We start from the raw sequence: 22638 nt of genomic DNA on the forward strand, positions 1-22638 counted from the left end.
TTAAAATGTATATTAAAGGATTAGTTCACTTTCAAATTAAAATTGTGTGATAATTTACTCACACTCATGTCATCTAAAATGTTCATGTCTTTCTTTCTTCAGTCGAAAAGAAAATAGGGTTTTTGATGAAAACATTCCTGTATTTTTCTCCATATAGTGGACTTCAATGGGCTCCAAACGGTTGAAGGTCCAAATGTCAGTTTCAGTGCAGCTTCAAAGGGATCTACATGATCCCAGATGAGGAATAAGAGTCTTATCTAGACAAACAATCAGTCATTTTCTAAAATAAAATAAAAAATGATATACTTTTAACCATAAACGCCGTCTTGAACTGGCTCTCTTCTTCACTATTAGAATTCCAGCAGTGTAGACATGTATTACATGTCTACACTGACATGTAATACATGTATTACTGCCCTCCACAGGTCACAGTTTGAACTAAATTGTCATATACAATGTGCTAGTGCAAGTATATAACAATTTAGTTCAAACTTTGACCTGTGGAGGGCAGTAATACATTTAGCATTTAGCGTCTACACTGCTGGAATTCTTTCAGAGAAGAAGAAGAGAGCTAGTTCAAGATGAACGCTTATGGTTAAAAGTATATATATATATATATATTTTTTTTTTAGAAAATAATTTCTCTAGAGACCCTTATTAAGACCCTTATTCCTCGTCTGGTATCGTTTAAAGCTCTTTGAAGCTGCACTGAAACTGTAATTTTGACCTTCAACCTTCTGGAGTCCATTGAAGTCCACTATAAGGAGAAAAATCCTGGAATGTTTTCATCAAAAACCTTCATTTCTTTTCGACTGAATAAAGAAAGGCATGAACATCTTGGATGACATGGGGGTGAGGAAATTATCAGGAAATTTTAATTTGAAAGTGAACTAATCCTTTAAATATTTCCCTCATATTTTGATAGTTTAATCAAGCTTTTAGGGTCATTAAAAACGAATATCCCCTCTGGCCATCACCGCTACTGTACATATAGATTGTGATTTGGGCATGTGCTTGCACAGGTTTTGTGATTGTGTGCAGGACGATCAGTGATAACACACATTGACAGCGCCCACTTAATGGACCCTCAGCCTGTTGTCAGTTTGACCTCAGCTTAAAAAACAGGAGGCAAAAGACAAGAATGGTTTATTTCCGTTCCAGTGCTCGAGTCTAAACAAAAAGCAGTCCGACTTCAAGTGATTGTGTCAGGAGTCAGTGTGATTCGTTGGGCCAAATAATTTTAGACGAGCCAATTACAGACTGATAAACTCTAGGATTTTCTATCAAGCCCCAATTGGTCTCTTGAGGTGGGATTTTTCTTATAAAAGAGGCTTTTGGGCCATCTGGTCATCAGTGAAAGGCTCCTAATGCCAAACTACACATGAAGAAAAGGAAGTCACAGCATTTCAGCTGATAACAAATTGATTTGTTCATTCAATGTTGTATTGTTTACATTTTTGCATGAGGCAGATGCTTTTATCCAAAGCAAGTAAAGGCCGGGATATAGGCTACCAAACCGACATTGAAGGGTTAGTTCACCCAAAAATGAAAATTCAGTCATTTATTACTTACCCTCATGCCGTTCCACACCCACACTGCAAAAAATGCTGTTCTTACTTAGATTTTTTGTCTTGTTTCTAGTCAAAATATCTTAAAGTTCTTAAATCAAGATGCATTTTCTTGACAAGTACAAATTATTTTCTTGTTTTCAGGAAAAATAAGTCAAAATTAAGTAAGTCTTTCCTTAAAACAAGCAAAATAGTCTGCCAATGGGGTAAGCTAAATAATCTTATTTCAAACCAAGAATAAGCTATATAATCTTGTTTTCAGTTTGGATTAAGATTATTTTGCTTACACCATTGGCAGATTATTTTACTTGTTTTAAGGAAAAAAAGTACTCAATTTTGATTTATTTTTCCTGAAAACAAGAAAATAATTTGTACTTGTCCTGATTTAACAACTTTAAGATATTTTGACTAAAAACAAGACAAAAATTCTAAGTAAGAACAGCTTTTTTTGCAGTGCATAAAACCTTCGTTCATCTTCAGAACACATTAAGATATTAAGATATTTTTGATGAAATCTGATGGCCTGCATAGCCAGCAAGATCATTTTCAGATGCCCAGAAAGCTACTAAAGACATATTTAAATCAGTTCATGTGACTACAGTGTTTTAACCTTAATGTTATGAAGCGTCGAGAATACTTTTTGTGCACCAAAAAAACTAAATAATGACTTTATTCAACAATATCTACAGTAGTGATGGGCAATTTCAAAACACTGCTTCACGAAGCTTTACGGATCTTTTGTTTTGAGTCAGTGGTTGAGAGCGTGTATCAAACTGCTAAAGTCACATGAACCACTGAAATTTCAAAACGTTTCGAAACACTTATGATGTAACGAAGCCTCGTTTACTGAAATCACGTTTGATATGAGCTCCGAACCACTGATTCGAAACAAAAGATTCGTAAAGCTTCATGAAGCAGTGTTTTGAAATCGCCCATCACTAGATATTGTTGAATAAAGTCATTATTTTGTTTTTTTGGTGCACAAAAAGTATTCTCCACGCTTCATAACATAAGGTTGAACCACTGTAGTGTTCAATCTGCGCTTGAACACACCGCAAAGACTACAGCCGACGCCCAAGGTGCGTTCTGCACCCGTGTGTAAGGAAATAATTGTCTGTATCAGCAACCGAAACTAGGACTGCAGATACATATAATCAAAGCAGTGGTTGCTTACCATTTTCAATATAAATCACACTTTTACTGTTTAAACTACTGGAATGTTATAGTATTGGATATATTTCTACACATTGTGTATTGTTGGTACACTTTGTTGCTCTGATGTTAACTAGAGGTAAAAATGTTCCTCTACTAGTTGAATTTGAGAAAACTAGGCAAAAGTAGCCTAAAAAGGTACCCTAAGAAAATATTTTTCATCCATGGTATACTTAAATTGCACATTTAATCGTTGTAATATTTACCAACTGAATTGTGTTTTGCATTAATTTGGCCTTTTCTTTCTTAATCACTTCTTACATTAGCACTTCTTTTGCTTCATTGCAAAACTGCTGTTTCCATCAGGATATTCAAATGTAATTGACAATTCTGCATTTCTAGATTCAAAAATTTAATTTATCTTGGCATAGTTGAATAACAAGAGTTCAGTACATGGAAATGACATACAGTGATTCTCAAACACCTCCTCCTTCTTATATAAATCTCATTTGTTTAAAAAACCTCAGAAGAACAGGTGAATCTCAACATAACACCGACTGTTACGTAACAGGCGGGATCATTAATATGTACGCCCCCAATATTTGCATATGCCAGCCCATGTTCAAGGCATTACACAAGGGCAGCCAGTATTAACGTCTGGATCTGTGCACAGCTGAATCATCAGACTAGGTAAGCAAGCAAGAACAATAGCGAAAAATGGTAGATGGAGCAATAATAACTGACATGATCCATGATATCATGATATTTTTAGTGATAATTGTAAATTGTCTTTCTAAATGTTTCGTTAGCATGTTGCTAATGTACTGTTAAATGTGGTGAAAGTTACCATCGTTTCTTACTGTATTCACGGAGACAAGAGCCGTCGCTATTTTAATTTTTAAACACTTGCAGTCTGTATAATTCATAAACACAACTTCATTCTTTATAAATTTTGCTAGCATTAGCCGTTATCCACAGATCACAGCCTCAAACTCATTCAGAATCAATGTAAACATCAAAATAAACACTTTACTTACGCGTTTAGACATGCTGCATGACGACCACTTTGCAAAAATCCCATTTGAGGGTTATATTAGCTGTTTGAACTTTTTTTTATGTTGTTTAAGGCAAGCGCGAGCTCTTGGGGCGTGGAGCACAAGATTTAAAGGGCCACACACCCTGAATCGGCTCATTTCTAATTATGCCCCAAAATAGGCAGTTACAAAAAATGAATTAAAAAAACTCTATTGGGTATTTTGAGCTGAAACTTCACAGACACATTCAGGGGACACCTTAGACTTTATTACATCTTTTAAAAAAAAAGTTCTAGGGCACCTTTAATTTTCTTTTCATTTAGTAAAAGTTTTGCATATGATTGAACTACATTTCTAATCGTCTTAGTAAACGTATGGAGTATATCCAAGCTTCTCACCCAATCATTATCAATTATCTGACCTGTGTTAATGAGGAGCCGCCTACAGGCGTTTGGACGTGACGCACGAGTCAGGCCTGTTAAATTTACCCTGTAGATAATCCAATCACACCCACAAACCTTAAATCAAATGATGGTGACCTATATGAACCCTGTAGTGATGGAGAGACCTTGAAGTTGTATTTCCATCATGGTGTTATACTGTTCTTATGCATTCTATAGTATTTACGTGGGGGTTTTATATTTCCTGGTTTAGCCGAGAGGGCACGGCCTTAAAGGAAGTGAGAACCTGTGTGGAAGCGCTCGCTTTAGTTAATTTGTGCAAATGTATGTTTTATCCTTCATTTTATTGTATTTGCTGATGTTGAATTTAATGGGATAGTTCACCCAAAAATGAAAATTATCCCATGATTTACTGACTCTCAAGCCATCCTAGGTGTATATGACTATGATTAATTCTTTCAAACTAACACATTCAGAGTTATATTTAAAAGGGACCTATAATACCCTTTTTACAAGATGTAATATCAGTCTCTGGTGTCTCCAGAATGTGTCTGTGAAGTTTCAGCTCAAAATCCCCCACAGATCATTTATTATAGCTTGTCAAATTTGCCCCTATTTGGGTGTGAGCAAAAACACGCCGTTTTTGTGTGTGTCCCTTTAAATGCAAATGAGCTGCTGCTCCCGCCCCCTTTCCAGAAGAGGGCGGAGCTTTAAAAGCTCAACAACAACAAAGCTGGAGAATCTCACGCAGCCAAAATGAGGAAAGTGTTCAGCCTTACATTGTTCAAACTGATGGAGAGACTCAGGAAGAAGTTACAACTTTTAGACGTTTCTGAATGGTTAGTGGATAAATTGATGTAGTTGCTGTGGAGTTGATTCAACTCATCCACTAGCATGTGCCGTCATGTTCATCTTTTGTGTTGACTTGACCCTCGTTTGTGAAGCAGTTCGGCGTAAAATGACGGCATTTACAAAAACACTCGACTACAACAACTCTTCCTTTTCTCTAAAGCAGCCCAACATGGCCCCGCCCCCTTTGTTGTGTGTTCTCGGGGGCGGGGTTTATGTAAATATTTGTTGTAGTCCTTAAAATAAAGCAAAATCTCTCCCTTTGCATTGAACTTTGAGCGTCGTAACTTTGCAGATGTTGTTTATGATCAAACAGCAACATTACACACTAACTAAAGTTAAAAAAAGTCAAATCATAATCAACCACCTTTTTAACTTTGATTTTACTTAATATCATAAGCAATTTTGCATCTCAAGTAAATGCATCTTGATTTAAGATTTTTTAGAGATTTGCAATCAAGACAAAAACAACTGCAGTGTAGATTGAAGCTTAGTTGATATGTGTGTGTGACTCTTCAGTAATGTATTTTAATTTATTAATTTTTACAACAGATTCAATTAAATCATGTCACTGACCCAGAATTAAAGACTGCATCTCATATGCACTTCAACCAATATCTTTTAGTACATAGTATAAACTATACACCCTTTTCTGCAATATTTAATTATCTGTCAACGTTAACATCGAAAATCACAGTGGCAATCGCGATCGACAGTTGGCTTAGCTAACCGAATGAAGAGGCTAATAATCATTTTATCACGTTAAAATATTAAGGCTGCCCTTCTTTGCTTGTTTCCTCATTATCCTAATTGAGAGCAAATTAGCTAAGAGGTGCAGTGTAGCTATCAAGCTCCTTAGTTTTATCAGAAGACAATTTAAGCCTCGCAGATCCTATTAGTGACAAAGCAGATAACGCTTGAAGGAGCTGTGTCAGCTTACCACGCTAGGACAGGGGGAATGGAAAGATAGATACTGTGCACTATATGCAAACTTCATGTATTTACATGGTTGAGCAAAAAATATCTGGTGTAGGACAGTTTTCACTCAGAAATTGCTCAAATAATTACACAGAAAAGCCAAGTAACACATTTTGAAGAGTGAAATAGTATTTAATTGTAAAACATACCCCAGTAATCTTTTTATTTAAAGCTTTGAAAAACATTTTGTGCAGTGTATTTCTGTCAAGATGTGCATCCAGAGCTCAGTGTGTAGGATACTGATTCCCATAATGCAATGTGCTCAACTTGACCTTAATTTTTCCAGTAAATAAAAACTGACTTGACTTTAATGGGTTAATGTTGACATTGGCACAAAACTGAATTAATAATATAAAGCAACCATTTTTGTTTCCAAAATTACATCTGAGCTGCAAAAAAAAAAGTATATAAAGTCAGTATATAAAAAAATCCATCAAAATAAAGTGAGTTTATGCTTAAAAACAAGAATATCCCTTTGGTTCAGAAAAATAATCTTAATTCAAATGGAAAACAAGATTATTTTTCTAACCTCATTGGCAGATATTTGTTGTTTTAAGCATAAATTCACTTCATTTTGATCAGTTTTTCAGAAAAAAAGACTTAGTATCTTACGTCATTTTGCTTCTCATGTAAATACATCTTGATTTAAGAATGTTTAGATATTTATACTGGAAAACAAGATCATTTTTAACAATGTGAACGCAACTCGCTTCTAATGTAACATACTTTTTGAAATGTTACATAATGTGTGTGTTTCACATTTAGATCTGTTGAAGTTTGTTTGCTTTTGTTGACACCAAGGACGAGAATGAAAACAGGTAACTAATCCTGTTATGGCTGAAAATCAAATTAAACCAAGAGGCAACTCATGCCTTCAACCTTTGATACATTTAAATTACACACATGCTTTTGACGGTTTATTTTTTTTTTTTTTTGTGGGGTATTTCCTGTCAAGTAGCTTTGTTAATGCCTGTCAAATGGATTTTGTGTGTGTAATTTTAGGTTGTTGATGACGTCAAGTCCCAGTGAGACACTGACATGCTTTGGTGTTACAGTAGGATTAATCTAGTACTGCTTAGTCTTTATGTGCTAATTAACTCCGCCTACTCCATCCTTCCATACACCCACTGCTCTCGGAGGTTAAATCTGTTCATTTCATGAATGAAAGTGACAGTGAAAATGTTTAAATACAGTATTTACAGTAGGCCTATTTCTTGTTGAATACATGTATGCATTTAGCGGGCGCTTTTATCCAAAGCAAATAAACTGGAGCATTCGCAAATGTGTCTCATTATAGAAGTAAATGAGACATTAATAATTAAAGTGAACAATCTGTTGCATTCACATATATTTCTTATTATGGAAGTAAAATGGGTTGTGAACATTGTTGACTTTTATAGTAACCATATCATTTGCATGGTGCTCCAAGGTACTACAAGGTATTGCCATCATAATTTAGCCTACAAAAAAAAAATATATATATATATAATACTAATAATATAGTAATTTATAGTTAATACTATAGTGTTTTTGAACCATACTATAGTAAAGTACTTGAATTAATTTATTGTGGTAATTCTATAGTTGCTGTGGTAATATAACAACTATAATAATATAAACAAATTACCCAATACTGTAAGTTTTCTACAACTATATACAAACCTGATTCCAAAAAAGTTGGGACACTGCACAAATTGTGAATAAAAAAGGAATGTAATAATTTACAAATCTCATAAACTTATATTTTATTCACAATAGAATATAGATAACATATCACATGTTGAAAGTGAGACATTTTGAAATGTCATGCCAAATATTGGCTCATTTTGGATTTCATGAGAGCTACACATTCCAAAAAAGTTGGGACAGGTAGCAATAAGAGGCCGGAAAAGTTAAATGTGCATATAAGGAACAGCTGGAGGACCAATTTGCAACTTATTAGGTCAATTGGCAACATGATTGGGTATAAAAAGAGCCTCTCAGAGTGGCAGTGTCTCTCAGAAGTCAAGATGGGCAGAGAATCACCAATTCCCCCAATGCTGCGGCCAAAAATAGTGGAGCAATATCAGAAAGGAGTTTCACAGAGAAAAATTGCAAAGAGTTTGAAGTTATCATCATCTACAGTGCATAATATCATCCAAAGATTCAGAGAATCTGGAACAATCTCTGTGCGTAAGGGTCAAGGCCGGAAAACCATACTGGATGCCCGTGATCTTCGGGCCCTTAGACGGCACTGCATCACATACAGGAATGCTACTGTAATGGAAATCACAACATGGGCTCAGGAATACTTCCAGAATTCGCCGTTGCCGGCTAAAACTCTATAGGTCAAAAAAGAAGCCATATCTAAACATGATCCAGAAGTGCAGGCGTTTTCTCTGGGCCAAAGCTCATTTAAAATGGACTGTGACAAAGTGGAAAACTGTTCTGTGGTCAGACGAATCAAAATTTGAAGTTCTTGGGACGCCATATCATCCGGACTTACACATCGGGAAAGGCACCATCAATGCTGAAAGGTATATCCAAGTTCTAGAACAACATATGCTCCCGTCCAGACGTCGTCTCTTTCAGGGAAGACCTTGCATTTTCCAACATGACAATGCCAGACCACATACTGCATCAATTACAACATCATGGCTGCGTAGAAGAAGGATCCGGGTACTGAAATGGCCAGCCTGCAGTCCAGATCTTTCACCCATAGAAAACATTTGGCGCATCATAAAGAGGAAGATGCGACAAAGAAGACCTAAGACAGTTGAGCAACTAGAAGCCTGTATTAGACAAGAATGGGACAACATTCCTATTCCTAAACTTGAGCAACTTGTCTCCTCAGTCCCCAGACGTTTGCAGACTGTTATAAAAGAAGAGGGGATGACACACAGTGGGAAACATGGCCTTGTCCCAACTTTTTGAGATGTGTTGATGCCATGAAATTTAAAATCAACTTATTTTTCCCATAAAATGATACATTTTCTCAGCTTAAACATTTGATATGTCATCTATGTTGTATTCTGAATAAAATATTGTACAGTTTTATTTGCACAGTGTCCCAACTTTTTTTTTTGGAATCGGGTTTGTACTACATTACACCACAATTTACTGTAGTAAAAACTAAAGTATACTACAGTATTTATTACAATTTATCAGTTCACTATAGTTAATACTACAGTATGCTGTAGCATTCATTAACAAAGGGTTGTAAATACTATAATATATACAGTATACTACAATTTACTATAGTATGGTTCAAAAACCATAGTATTTACTATAATAGTATTTTTTTCATGCAGGGTTATACCTTCTTCTTGTATGAACATCCCTTTTTTTGTCTTTCTGCTTCCTGAGATTACAGTATTTCTTGTTTAACACATTTATGCATTTAGCAGATGCTTTAAAGGGGCTATTCTAAGAATTAATATGTATTAATCACTTTTTGTTGCCAATGTGTGAGCAGTTTGTAACAAAACTTAAAAAACGAGACCTTCTTTGACTTCCTATAGTCAGTAGACTGTAAACCGCATACAAGCATATCACTCTTACTATTTCTGCCATAGAAAGAGATGGTAAAAGTGGTAAGAGTATTATACAAGTATGCGGTTCAGAATTCAGTTTGATTTTTATGTGAAGTACTCGGGGCGATTTTGCTGGGAAAATCAAAGTGACGGTTACACTTGCTCCCGAGAGCCTCTCTTCCACCTGAAACGAATGCTAATGTTCAGGATAATGCCGAAAGAGCTATTCTGTACTGTAATGTCAATGTGTCATGTAAAGAAAAGGGATTCATTTAAACTATTGTCTCACATACAGTAGTTAGATCTATACAGTCTATAGTCTAAAATATACTTTAAAATCAACTATCATAACAGTGTAATGTGAATTACCTCATCTGTCAGCATGATGATGGTGAATTGTTATGATTCATCTTTATAATCAGATGCTTTCTTAAATGCTGTTTTCTCACCACTTTTCATTGCTGTTGTGTTTTTATTTTGTTATTGACAGGAGTGCACGCAGCACATATTTACATATTCATCTAAATGTCACTCTCAGCAGCGTGAACGGTGTTGGGATGTTCATATATCACTGAAAAAGGTATTTCCAACTTGTTTTTACTGCTAATCAAAAATCGAAAAAGCACGAGCAATAATTCGCTGGCTGCAGTTCACTTAATGACCACCGGTGTCACTAATAACAAGGGATTCTGAATTCTACATATAGCCTCTTTTATCCAATGCAAATAATCTGGTGCAGTCGCAAATATGTGTAGTTATAGAAGTAAATGAAACAAATATTTCTTATTATGAAAGTAAAATGGTTGTGAAGGTTTTATAGTTACCATAACATTTGTATGGTAGGCCTACCCCAAAGTAGGCTACTTAAATGAAAAGCATGGTATTATCATCACCCCAAACATGGTAATACCTTATTTTACTTGTATGAACACCCTTTTTGTCTTTCTGCTCTCAGAGATTACATTTGATTGATTCATGCATGAAAGTGACAGTAGAGTCAATTTTTTTGACTACAGTATTTCTTGTTGAATAATCTGTTCTTCGGTCAGTTCTGACCGAAAGATTTTATATTTTGAATTGTTAAAAATCGTAGCTTTGTCGGAATGAGATGACACTTGGTGACTTTTGTAGCATTACCAATATGAACACACAAAAAAAATCAAGGACATGATTCGGACATGTTAAGGCATCGTAAAAAAAATAGTCACACTTACCTTCTTTTCGGTCAGAAATGACCGACATAGGAAATGAATGGGAAATACGAAAAAATACAACAACTCAGAGAATCTTTTGTTGGTACAAACTACAAATCAGACACTGTGCAGAAACAAAGTGTGCAGCACTGAAGGGGGGACACTCTGAAATGCCAAGAGTGCAAAATAGACACAACCACCCCCCCCCCACACACATATATATGAACCAGCACGACTATAAGACAGAGCAAGTTTATGCAAATGTGTGAAATAAAAGCAAAAATTCAGCCACAAAGCAGTAAAAATGGACTGCAAGAAAGGGGTTACACTCTAAAACACCAAGAGTACAAAATAGAAACACCCACTCACTTACACACATTCACAGACAAACACACACACAACACACCATTATACACATACAAATGAACCAGTGTGGAAATCAGATCAAACACAGATTTTTTAAGCTGTTATAAAACACACCTGTTCATTTTTGTTATTTTTCATTGAATTTTGATGTTACGTGTAACAAAATGGCGCCCTCTATGTTCAGGTTTGACTGTAGTAAAATTAATGCAAAAACCGACGCTTCAAATCAACATAAAAAAAAAAAAAAAATCTAAACCTTGACAAAAAGTAGTCTTTGAGAATGTCTAAGTTTAAATCCATATCCAAAACTTAATAAAAATAAGTGTTTGTGTCCAAAAACCACTAGAGAATTTTATATAGAGCTCTATGGGAATCTAGTGGTTACGACATGTCATTGCATAAGTTTTTCTTTTTTTACTCTCACCAAATGGCACTAATCTACCTTCAAAAAAATTTATTTTAAATGCCTTGTCTCTATTTTAACATGGAATACTGCTTTAATTGAAAAATAATTAAAAAATATGTTAGAATTTTTTTTTTATTATTATTTTCAATGGGGAAAAATAGTTAATAAAAATTGTATAAATATTGCATAGTATCATAAAATACCCTCAAAATTTTATATAATAATCAAAAAATATTATAGAACAAGAATATATTACATTGGTTTTCCTGAGGAACAAAAAAGTTACTTTCCAAGGCTTCGGTCACTTTTGACCGTAAAGAAGGTAAGTGTGACATCTAAACGAAGAAGGCCAGAGGGTTAATTTGTAAATGTTTCTCCTTATTGAAGTAAAACGGTTTGTGAACGTTTTATATTGACTTTTAAAATTACCATAATCATTTGCATGGTTGCTCCAAGGTACTTAGTATGAAAAGCATGGCATTACCATCATACTTTTCCCAAAAAACAAAAACAAAACAAAAAAAATAATTTTTGCTGTAGCCTTTCTTTCAATGGTTAATGAGCTTTTCACAATGAGCTTTTTTTTATCTGTAGAAACACCCTGCTAAGTAAGCATCTCCTGTCTATTCACAGAACCAATGCTTTATCTATAGGAAGTTTATGAAGCAATGCTAAGTAAGCAATCCAGAGTCTGTGGTTATCTTTTCTTAGGCTGTGTTGTGATGGCAGGTGCAGAGAAGGGATAGAACAGATAATCTGCTGTCCGATGTGAAGAAGAAACTCTTGTTCATCATTCTAACATTTAAGGATGAAGAAAAGGTCAAGGTATTCCTGAAGTAAACCCTACAGTGTTTAAACTAGTAGTGGATTGATCTTAAAGGGATGTTCATTCACAAACAGGCCTACTAACTCTGTCATCATTTACTCATTCTGACCATGTATCATTTTGATTTTATGATTTTAGCTCCAAAAATGATTTAAAAGTGTCCATACGATTTGTGTACTATATATTCCTAGTTATTCCTAAAAGTTTACTCTTTGACTGCAGTTGTTATTGTTTATCACAATGGCAGTTTAATTAGTGTTGCTTTGTAATGAAGGTTAATTAGCTGATGGTGTTGTCCCAGTTTTCCCTTCTTCACATTGAGATTGTCGTCAGGCTCTAATGGTTCATTAAAGGGTTAATGTTTAGTGTCAGGCTTGGAATTAGGTAAAGGTTAAGTCTGGAAACAATGGTTAACCATAATCAAAAATGTAAGTGACATTTTGGTCTCCACTCAATCAAGATTTAGTAAATAGATTTATGTAGAATATAAAAAAGACAAAGGATAATAGTGGTTAAATAATGCTTTAAAAGAGTTACATGTGCATCTTTATGCATGTAAAACCAACAAGGATTGATCAATGAATCCAACAAAACTGTAATCAGAAGCTGAATCAAACATGTTTATTATAGTGTTTTTAATCTTACTTTACAATAACATTAGTTAATGCATTAACATGAACTAACAATGAGCAATATATATTTACAGCATTTATTAACCTTTGTCCATGTTACTTAAATTGTTAGTTCACAGTGCATTAACTAATGTTAACTTTTGATCTTAAAAATGTATTAGTAAATGTTTATTGTTAGTCATTTTAACAGATGAAACCTTATTGTAAAATGTTACCCAAGGTGCAACACTCACTTGGTCTCATTTTTTATGGAAAGATGGCAAATGCTTTATTTTGAATTCATGCTTACAACAATAACATCATACAATAAAGCATTACATTAAACTGACTAGAAACATAAAGAAAGAAATAGATAAGACATGTATATAAAACAATTCCCAAACAAATTATGGACTTCAACCAATCAATATTTTATAAGGAAACAGGATATATTATGAGAAAGAAATTAATAATTGCATTATTTTCATGAAAATTAAGCTCATTCTTATGCATCTTCTCTTTTTTGTAACGTGTAAAAATATATTTATGTAAAGTATCGAATTTTTGTTGATTTTAATGTTTACTTCAGATGAAGAAATGTTATTTTAAGATGTTTAATGATTGATTTTTCATTGTTTTTCAGAAAAACAGCAGATGTGCACAGCTTTGTATTGCTTGACATGATTCACCCAGGTAGGACGTGATCCTAGTTCAACCAATCAGATTTTAATATTCAGGACTGAGTTTGAACAACATTGGTATTTGTTATTTTATTTCCCTCTCATGTAAGTTTGGACTATGTATGTTTGATTTTAAAGCAGAGGATGTAAATCCAAGAACTTGTCCTATTTGTCTAAAGCATGTTGTGAGCCTCTGTAGTCTATTGCACTGTTATCCTCTTAAAGGGACAGTCCACTTGAAAATAAAACTTCTGCCTTTTCATTTGAAAATGACAAATATTTTTTTTTTTTTTTTTATCATTAATCATTAAATGAAGAAACAAAAAAGTAAAAATTCTTCCGAATCCATACATTTTGATGATGGGTGGTTTACTGTAAGTTTAATCACATCATGACACATTTGTCTTCCGCCGCCTGTTTGACCTCCGTCATCGTGCTCTGAGCTTTAGCCTTGATTGAATCAAAGTCCACGTCCATGTTCTGGAGTTTTCCCATAAAAGAATCGTTTATTTCTTCCTCCTCCTCGTCTTCGTCCACCATCTTGGCCAGCTCCTCGGGAATGTCCAGGTCATCTCCGGCCATCTGGACGGTGGCGTCGTCTTGTGCACTCTGTTTACAAACAGTTGCAAGTGTGAAAACCAGACATATTACAACATCTATAAGTGTGAGCCTGACATATCAAATAATACTGCAGTTAGAAAAATCTTTTCTTTTTTTTTAATGGAACCATTAAATATGGATACATTGAATATGGATAATCAAGTAAACTTAAGTTCTTCAGTAGAATAAGTATTTATCTGACAATATAAAAGTTATTCTTACATATACGTTTACTTCATAAAAATCAGTAAAGATTTCACATTAAAAAAGCGTTTTTACATTTATACTAAAAGGTCTTTTACTTGCTTAAAAACAAATTAAATGTGATCTGGACATGTTGATTAACCCAGCATATGTTATATTATGAATGAAAATATCTGAAAGCTAATTGATAAAGCTGTGATCTGTTACCTGTGGTAGTCTGTATTTGTCACGTAGAAGCACTCGTAAGTTTGCTCTCTCGGCTTTTTTCGTAGCAAACTCCTTGTCCCTGGCGATCCTGTCAACAAAACATGCAACACGTTACTGCATTGTTCATGTTTCTTTATTACAACAGGTTTAGTTCATGTTAGACCAGAGTTTGATAAGATAATGTGAGATAATGTACTTAACACATCCAGAGGTGGATTTCCTGAGGTCTTCAGCATTACAAACGCTTTGTGCACGGTCAATACTTTAGAAACAGCATTGTGGGGTTTGCTTAGGACTTTTAGCTTTCAGTAATCAGTTTCATTCTGCTCTATTAAATGGATAGATGGATCTGGAATATGTTACGAGGAAACAGCTGGGTAAATCTCTCATTATAGAAATAAGAAATTGAATTTTTTGCATTGCATTTTTGCATTATTTTCATGAAAATTAAGCAAATTCTTATGCAACTTCTCATTACTGTAATGTGAAAATAAAATAATGATATATTATTTAAAATTGTAAAGTGTTTATAGGCAAGGTAGTATTAGTTGCACTGAATATAAAAATAAAAAAAAGTACAATTATGAGAATTTAATAATTTAATAAAAAGCTAAATAAATAAAACTTCAGTATGCATTATATTAATGAGAATTGTGTTGATTAAATGAATAAAGCAACAGAAGAATTATCAGATTCTAATTGTAATTATTTAGTAAAAATCTTCAAAAGTAAAACATCCATGTGCATTATATTAATGAGAATTTATATTGATTTAAAAACAAAAATATTACAGTACAATTATGAAAATCGAATGGCAAAAAAACATCAAAAGTAAAACATCCATATATGCATTTATATTATATTAATGATTAAATAAATAAATAGTGCAATTATGAGAATCTAATGGCAATCATTTAAAAAAAAAACATCAAAAGTAAAACTTTGATATGCATTATATTAATGAGAATTTATGTTGATTAAATAAATAAAGCAATTATTACAGAAGAAATATGTGAATCTAATGGCAATCATCTAATTAATAAATATACACTGATCAGGCATAACATTATTTCCACCTTCCTAATATTGTGTTGGTCCTCCTTTACTGCCAAAACAGCCCTGTGCACTGTGTATTCTGACACCTTTCTATCAGAACCAGCATTAGCTACAGGAGCTCGTCTGTTGGATCGGACCACACGGTCCAGCCTGCTTCCAACACATCAACTTTGAGGACAAAATGTTCACTTGCTGCCTAATATATCCACCCACTAACAGGTGCCGTGATGAAGAGATGATCAGTGTCAGTGCTCATAATGTTATGCCTGATATATATAGAAATGGTACAAAAGTAGGCTTAATTGATCTTATTAAAAACATTATTTTATTTTATTCATCTGGATTCAGCTGAACTGGCACGATTAACCTAATTTACACAGGCAGAAATTACGCAATTATTTACATGCGGTTTAGTGGTTTTACATGAAACCAATCAATCTGACCGTCTTTCTAACCCTCACAATCGTATTACTCTGACCCACAGAGATTAGCGATCGTTCATACGTATATACAGACTGTTCCTTATACAGAAACAAATAATAGCCCAGTTACTAGCTGACCCTGGCAGCAGGATGGAGGAGCCTAAGAAGGTTAAACGGGTTTATGGGTAAAATATGGAGCAGGTGGCTCTATATCTAGAGTCAAACGAGGTAAACGCTGTAATACTTACTTGAGCTGTTAAACAACATACATAGCAGATGTATTGCATGAGCATTTCAGATAGTTGTCCCTAAATCTGTGATCATTTTGCGATGCATCTGACTTCTGGACAGTTAGTGGTTGGATCACACTAAAGGCCGCGGCATTTGACCCGATGAGGCCTCTCGTGACCCAGTTCTGGACTTAATGCCATCGGGAGTTATATAAAGAGATAAGGTATAGCAACATTACGGCAATGTGTGTAGTCTTTTTTCCGAGACGTCACAGTAGCTTTCACACTGAGCGGTTTCTCGTTTCACTGTTGATCTTCAGATATCCGGCTGAAGTCTTACAGTCTAGCCAGGCAGAGTTTAGCCTCGTTATTTATTTTTATCATTGTATAAATGACACACTAGACTTGACTAGATGTTTTAAATAATATCACATCCTCATGTATGCTGTCATGCATCTCTGACACCAGTCGACCTCAGATCAGCAATGACGGCTATAACGGACTGATCCCACTTTTGGCTGGCAGGCTACAGGAAATGGGAATTAGGATAAGACAATAATTACAGACTAAGACGATTTCATTATGTTTATGAACATCACTGTGGGTTGAGTGGTATTGAAACCTATATTATATTAATATTATTACCTATAAAGGATTTAAATAAAAGCTATCAATGTCTTTAATATCTTTAGTGATATTATCTCAATTATAGCTTTGTTTGTTGTAATCTTCGGATGTCTTAGAAGTCTACTGAACCATTTATAGTCATATATATATATATATATATATATATATATATATATATATATATATATATATATATATATATATATATATATATATATATATATATATATATATATTTATTGTTGGCAAAATACTGTACTGTTACTGTAATAACTGTATTTCTTGCCAAAAGTTACCATAGTTAGTTATTATTAATTAATTTGAAATGATAATTATTTAATTATTTTTCATTGATTTTTTTTCTTGCATTTAATTAAGTTTTATACAAAAAAATATGATGGTAAAAATACTGGGGTCCTGACAAAATATCACATTTCCTATAGTTATTAATTTAGAAATATTTTTACAATTATAGTTAATTTTTGTATTAATTGTTTTGTATTTAATTATTATTTTGGTTAATTATTTTACAATTATAAAATGATACATTTATATGTTTTTTTTTTTGTTTTTTTTAACTGATTTTAACTGATAATGTGTAATTACAGAAGCGGATATCAAAAATAAATCGCAATTTCAGTGATCTTCAATGCACAAATCATACATGCATTCTCATTCTTATGCTTGTTTTTATGATGCTCAGGCTCCCAAAAGAAGAAATATTTAATTTACTGTACTATGTATGAAGAAATCTGTTGTAGTTTTTGCTCAGCAGCTTTTTGTTAAGAAAAACTGTAACCTGCAACTTCCAGATATACGGAAGAGGATTAGGGCCAAGCAATAATAAAAAATAAAACCATCTCGAGATTAAAGTTAGATTTCGAGAAAAACATCGTTAAATTTTGAGAAAAAAGTCAAGATAAAATGTTGAGAATAAAGTCATTAAATTACGAGAAAAAAGTCATTAAATTACAAGAACAAATTCGTTAAATTATGAGAAAAATGTTGTTAAATTTCGAGAAAAAAGTCGACAAAATGTTGAGAATAAAGTCATTAAATTACGAGAACAAATTCATTAAATTATGAGAAAAATTTCATTAAATTTCGAGAAAAAAGTCGACAAAATGTTGAGAATAAAGTCATTAAATTACGAGAAAAAAGTCATTAAATTCAAGAACAAATTCATTAAATTATGAGAAAATTTTCATTAAATTTAGAGAAAAAAGTCGACAAAATGTTGAGAATAAAGTCATTAAATTACGAGAAAAAAGTCATTAAATTCAAGAACAAATTCATTAAATTATGAGAAAATTTTCATTAAATTTAGAGAAAAAAGTCGACAAAATGTTGAGAATAAAGTCATTAAATTACGAGAAAAAATTCATTAAATTATGAGAAAAATTTCATTAAATTTCGAGAAAAAAGTCGACAAAATGTTGAGAATAAAGTCATTAAATTACGAGAAAAAAGTCATTAAATTCAAGAACAAATTCATTAAATTATGAGAACATTTTCATTAAATTTAGAGAAAAAAGTTGACAAAATGTTGAGAATAGTCATTAAATTACAAGAAAAAAGTCATTAAATTACGAGAACAAATTCGTTAAATTATGAGAAAAATGTCGTTAAATTTCGAGAAAAAGGTCGAGAAAAAAGTTGAGAATAAAGTCATTAAATTACAAGAACAAATTCGTTAAATTATGAGAAAAATGTTGTTAAATTTCGAGAAAAAAGTCGACAAAATGTTGAGAATAAAGTCATTAAATTACGAGAAAAAAGTCATTAAAGGATTAGTCTATTAGTAAATAAACTTTTCCTGATAATTTACTCACCCCCATGTCATCCAAGATGTCCATGTCTTTCTTTCTTCAGTTGAAAAGAAATTAAAGTTTTTGATTAAAACATTCCAGGATTTTTCTCCTTATAGTAGACTTCAATGGGCACCAAACAGTTGAAGGTCAAAATTCACAGGTCAAAGTTTGAACTAATTGTTATATACTATTGAACTAGCATATTGCATATAAAAATTAGTTCAAACTTTGACCTGAGGAGGGCAGTAATACGCTTAGCAGCGTCTACACTGCTGGAATTCTAATAGAGAAGAAGAAGAGAGCTAGTTCAAGATGAGCATTTCTGGTTAAAACTTATATAATTTTCAATTTTTTTCTGGGATCATGTAGAACAATTTGAAGCTGCAGTGAAACTATTAATTTTGACCTTCAATCGTTTGGTGCCCATTCAAGTCCACTATAAGGAGAAAAATCCTGGAATGTTTTCATCAAAAACCTTAATTTCTTTTCAACTGAAGAAAGAAAAACATGGACATCTTGGATGACATGGGGGTGAGTAAATTATCAGGAAAAGTTTATTTAAAAGTGAACTAATCCTTTAAATTACGAGAGCAAATTCATTAAATTATGAGAAAAATGTTGTTAAATTTCGAGAAAAAGGTCGAGATAAAATGTTGAGAATAAACGCATTAAATTATGAGAAAAAAAGTTGTTAAATTATGAGAACAAATTTGTTAAATTACGAGAAAAAAAATCATTAAATTACTAATTTGTTCACATAATTTAACAACTTTTTGCTCGTAATTTAATGAGTTTATTCTCAACATTTTATCTCAACTTTTTTCTCGAAATTTAACAACTTTTTTCTCGTAATTTAATGAGTTTATTCTCAACATTTTATCTCAACTTTTTTCTCGAAATTTAACAACTTTAATCTCGAGATGGTTTTCTTTTTTTTATTATTGCTTGGCCCTAATCCTCGTCCGTACAGATATTGTTGTGATCAGTCAGTTGCAAAAAGCAGATGCATTTGTATTTATGGGAAAATTACGTTTTGGTCTGTTGAAATCCAAAGTAGCCTACTTGTTGTTTAATTTTACCAAAAACACATGTTTTCCCATCCATTTTTACTTTAGACATGTATGTAGATATTTATTTAGAAAAATAACAACAATCACATATCCCGTAGAGAGATTGCACTGTCAGTTTATGAATAGTCACACATAATTTATACTGTCAAATCAATTAATCGTGATTAATCGCATCTAACATAAAAGTTTGTAAATATATGTGTTAAATTTTTAATCTAATTAATTACATGATTAGATTAATAGCACATCAAATTTGGCTGAGAAATGATCCCAAAAGATTATTTGAAGTCATCAAATAAACATTACAAAAAGAGGATTCAGAAAGAAATATATTTATTTGATTCAACATAGAATTTATTACACAAACCTTTGGACCATGAGGTTGAGTAAATGATGACTGAATTTTCATTTTTTGTGTGACCTATAATATATTTTTTTATTCATATGGAATTATGATATTATTTTTCAAAATTAAAATATACTCTAAGAAACTAAAACTGCCAGTAGGTGGCGGTAAATGTCTAATTCATTCCAACAGCTGATTCATTCAGGAGTGACGTTTAAAATAACACAATATTAACTTTCTCTGATCTACATATGTGGATTTTAAGATGTTTGAAAGCCAAAAAATTGGACAAAAATAGCTTTAAAATCCATCTCCATTCTCAGTCTCCTTATCTTTGACGTTTATTCAAGCATGAAACGGTTATCAAGAAATGTGTAGTTCAGCTACTTACATCATATCTCGCACTTTATGACCGCTAACTAAAGCGTCACGCAGGAATTCACGCGCAGCAATTAACTTAAGCAAGATATCAGTGTATTCAAACTCATCACAAACAACACATCACGATTGTTTAAACCAATTCGCATTAAGCTGTGTCGTCGTCAGCACGTCTTTTCCCATTGAAAGCAACTGCTCCCGAATGCGTAATCCCACACATCCGCCTCGCCGTCGTGAGAGTCGTCGATATACGTCAACATGACATCAGAGCAAGTCGGAGCACATTTCTGTCAGAGTAACGCAGAGCCAAAGCACAACCAAAACAATGTTCTTCCAGAAAATGCATGCAGTTTTGCTTTTTAACCACTAGAGGGCCAAAAGTTACGTATTGTGCACCAATTAGATTCATTGTAAGCAACCAAAATATAAACCAAGCAATGACAAAATCTTCTTTGCTTGTTGCTTATTTTGATTAGGACATTGTGTGGTCAAGGTTGTCACGTTTTACTCGCGGTTTGACATCATTAAAATGGATCAGAAAATGTTAAATCTGCAGTTTCAGCATCAAAATGACAACTAATGCATGATACGGCAGCCGCTCTCATGTGTGGAAAGTTTTACTCACTTCTCCTCGATGAGCTGTTTCTGGTACTCCTCGAACTCTTCCCGGCTCATTCCTTTAGACGCCGCCGTCTCTTTTTCCTCCCCGGCCTCGCCTGCAGCCTCGCCTCCTCCTGTCATGTTCTTCAGTTTGTCCCCCAACATCTGCTGCAGGAGGAACGCCATCTTCTCTGCTTTTAGACCTGAAGAATAGATTAACTATCCAATATTGACTTAATTTGTGGAGTTAGTTCATGTATTTGACCCACAGCTTTCCAGAAGTAACCTTTCCAGTTCAGTAATGCAGGCGTTGAAGCTATTTATAGCTTATATTTTGGAGCAACAATAAGAATATGAAGACAATAGAGGTGTAGTTTCAGATTTGGCACCTGTTGTTGAGGTGAAGATGAGGGTGTGATGAAAACGGCTCAAGAGATTAGCTTATTATAAAACCCCATCAAAACCTGTGTTGGCCTCACCTTGAGCCAAGGACGGCGCGGCTATTGATACTCTTACAGCAGCTCACATAATACTGGGGATATGAAATGTGCTCTTAATTAATATATTGTAAAAGAAAAAAAAATGATTTTTTAAAGTAAATAATGCTAAAGCAAAGATTATTGGTGTATGTGTTACAAGAAAATGACATTTCAGTTTTTCGTACTTACAAATTTCACATTTAATTCAATACCACTTGCTGTGTTTTTGAAATTTACCAGTGATTTCTGAATGAAAATTGTTTCAAAGTAAATCTTGCATCTTTTTTTTTTTTTTTTCTTCAGTGACTGGTGTTGCTTCCTTTTATTAACAGAAAAGATGTACAGTATCATCCAAAAGTCTGAGACAACTAGTGAAAATACCTTTTTAATACACATTTTTAACCACAATACTGTTTGCGTAAAACGCTGAAACATGAACTTAGATCAATGTTTTGCATCGTTAACTAAAACTATTAAAAATAATTTTAATTAATTGAAATAATCCTGAAATAAAATATAAAAATTGATGAAAAATAATAATTATTTTTAAAATTATAAAATTGTTGACTAAAAATCATTTTAGCTAAATTGAAATAGAGCTGAAATAAAATATGAATATTTGAATGAAAAAAAATATTATTTAGTTAATTATTTTTCAAATCATAAAATTGTTGACTAAAAACTATAAAAAATAATTTTAGCTAAATTGAAATAGAGCTGAAATAAAATCTAAATATTTGAATGAAAAATAATTATTATTTAGTTAATTATTTTTAAAATTATAAAATTGACTAAACTAAAAAAAATATTTTAGCTAAATTTAAATAGAGCTGAAATAAAATATAAATACTTGAATGAAAAATAATTATTTAGATAATTATTTTTAAAATTATAAAATTGTTGACTAAAAACTATAAAAAATAATTTTAGCTAAATTGAAATAGAGTTGAAATAAAATATAAATATTTGAATGAAAAATAATAATTATTTAGTTAATTATTTTTAAAATTATAAAATTGTTGACTAAAAATC

General features: G+C 32.7%; 1 protein-coding gene across 1 annotated transcript; it reads right to left on the bottom strand.

The window, feature by feature from the left end:
• Positions 1 to 13960: 13960 nt before the first annotated feature.
• cplx4c (complexin 4c) lies at positions 13961 to 21313 on the bottom strand. Its single transcript, XM_067363762.1, has 3 exons — positions 21153 to 21313; positions 14588 to 14675; positions 13961 to 14185 (listed from the first exon to the last, which is right to left on the bottom strand). The coding sequence occupies exons 1-3, from the start codon at positions 21311 to 21313 to the stop codon at positions 13961 to 13963; spliced, it is 474 nt and encodes a 157-aa protein (XP_067219863.1).
• Between the last annotated feature and the right edge of the window lie 1325 nt (positions 21314 to 22638).

This window comes from Chanodichthys erythropterus, chromosome 16 (assembly GCF_024489055.1).
Source record: "Chanodichthys erythropterus isolate Z2021 chromosome 16, ASM2448905v1, whole genome shotgun sequence".
NCBI lineage: Eukaryota > Metazoa > Chordata > Actinopteri > Cypriniformes > Xenocyprididae > Chanodichthys > Chanodichthys erythropterus.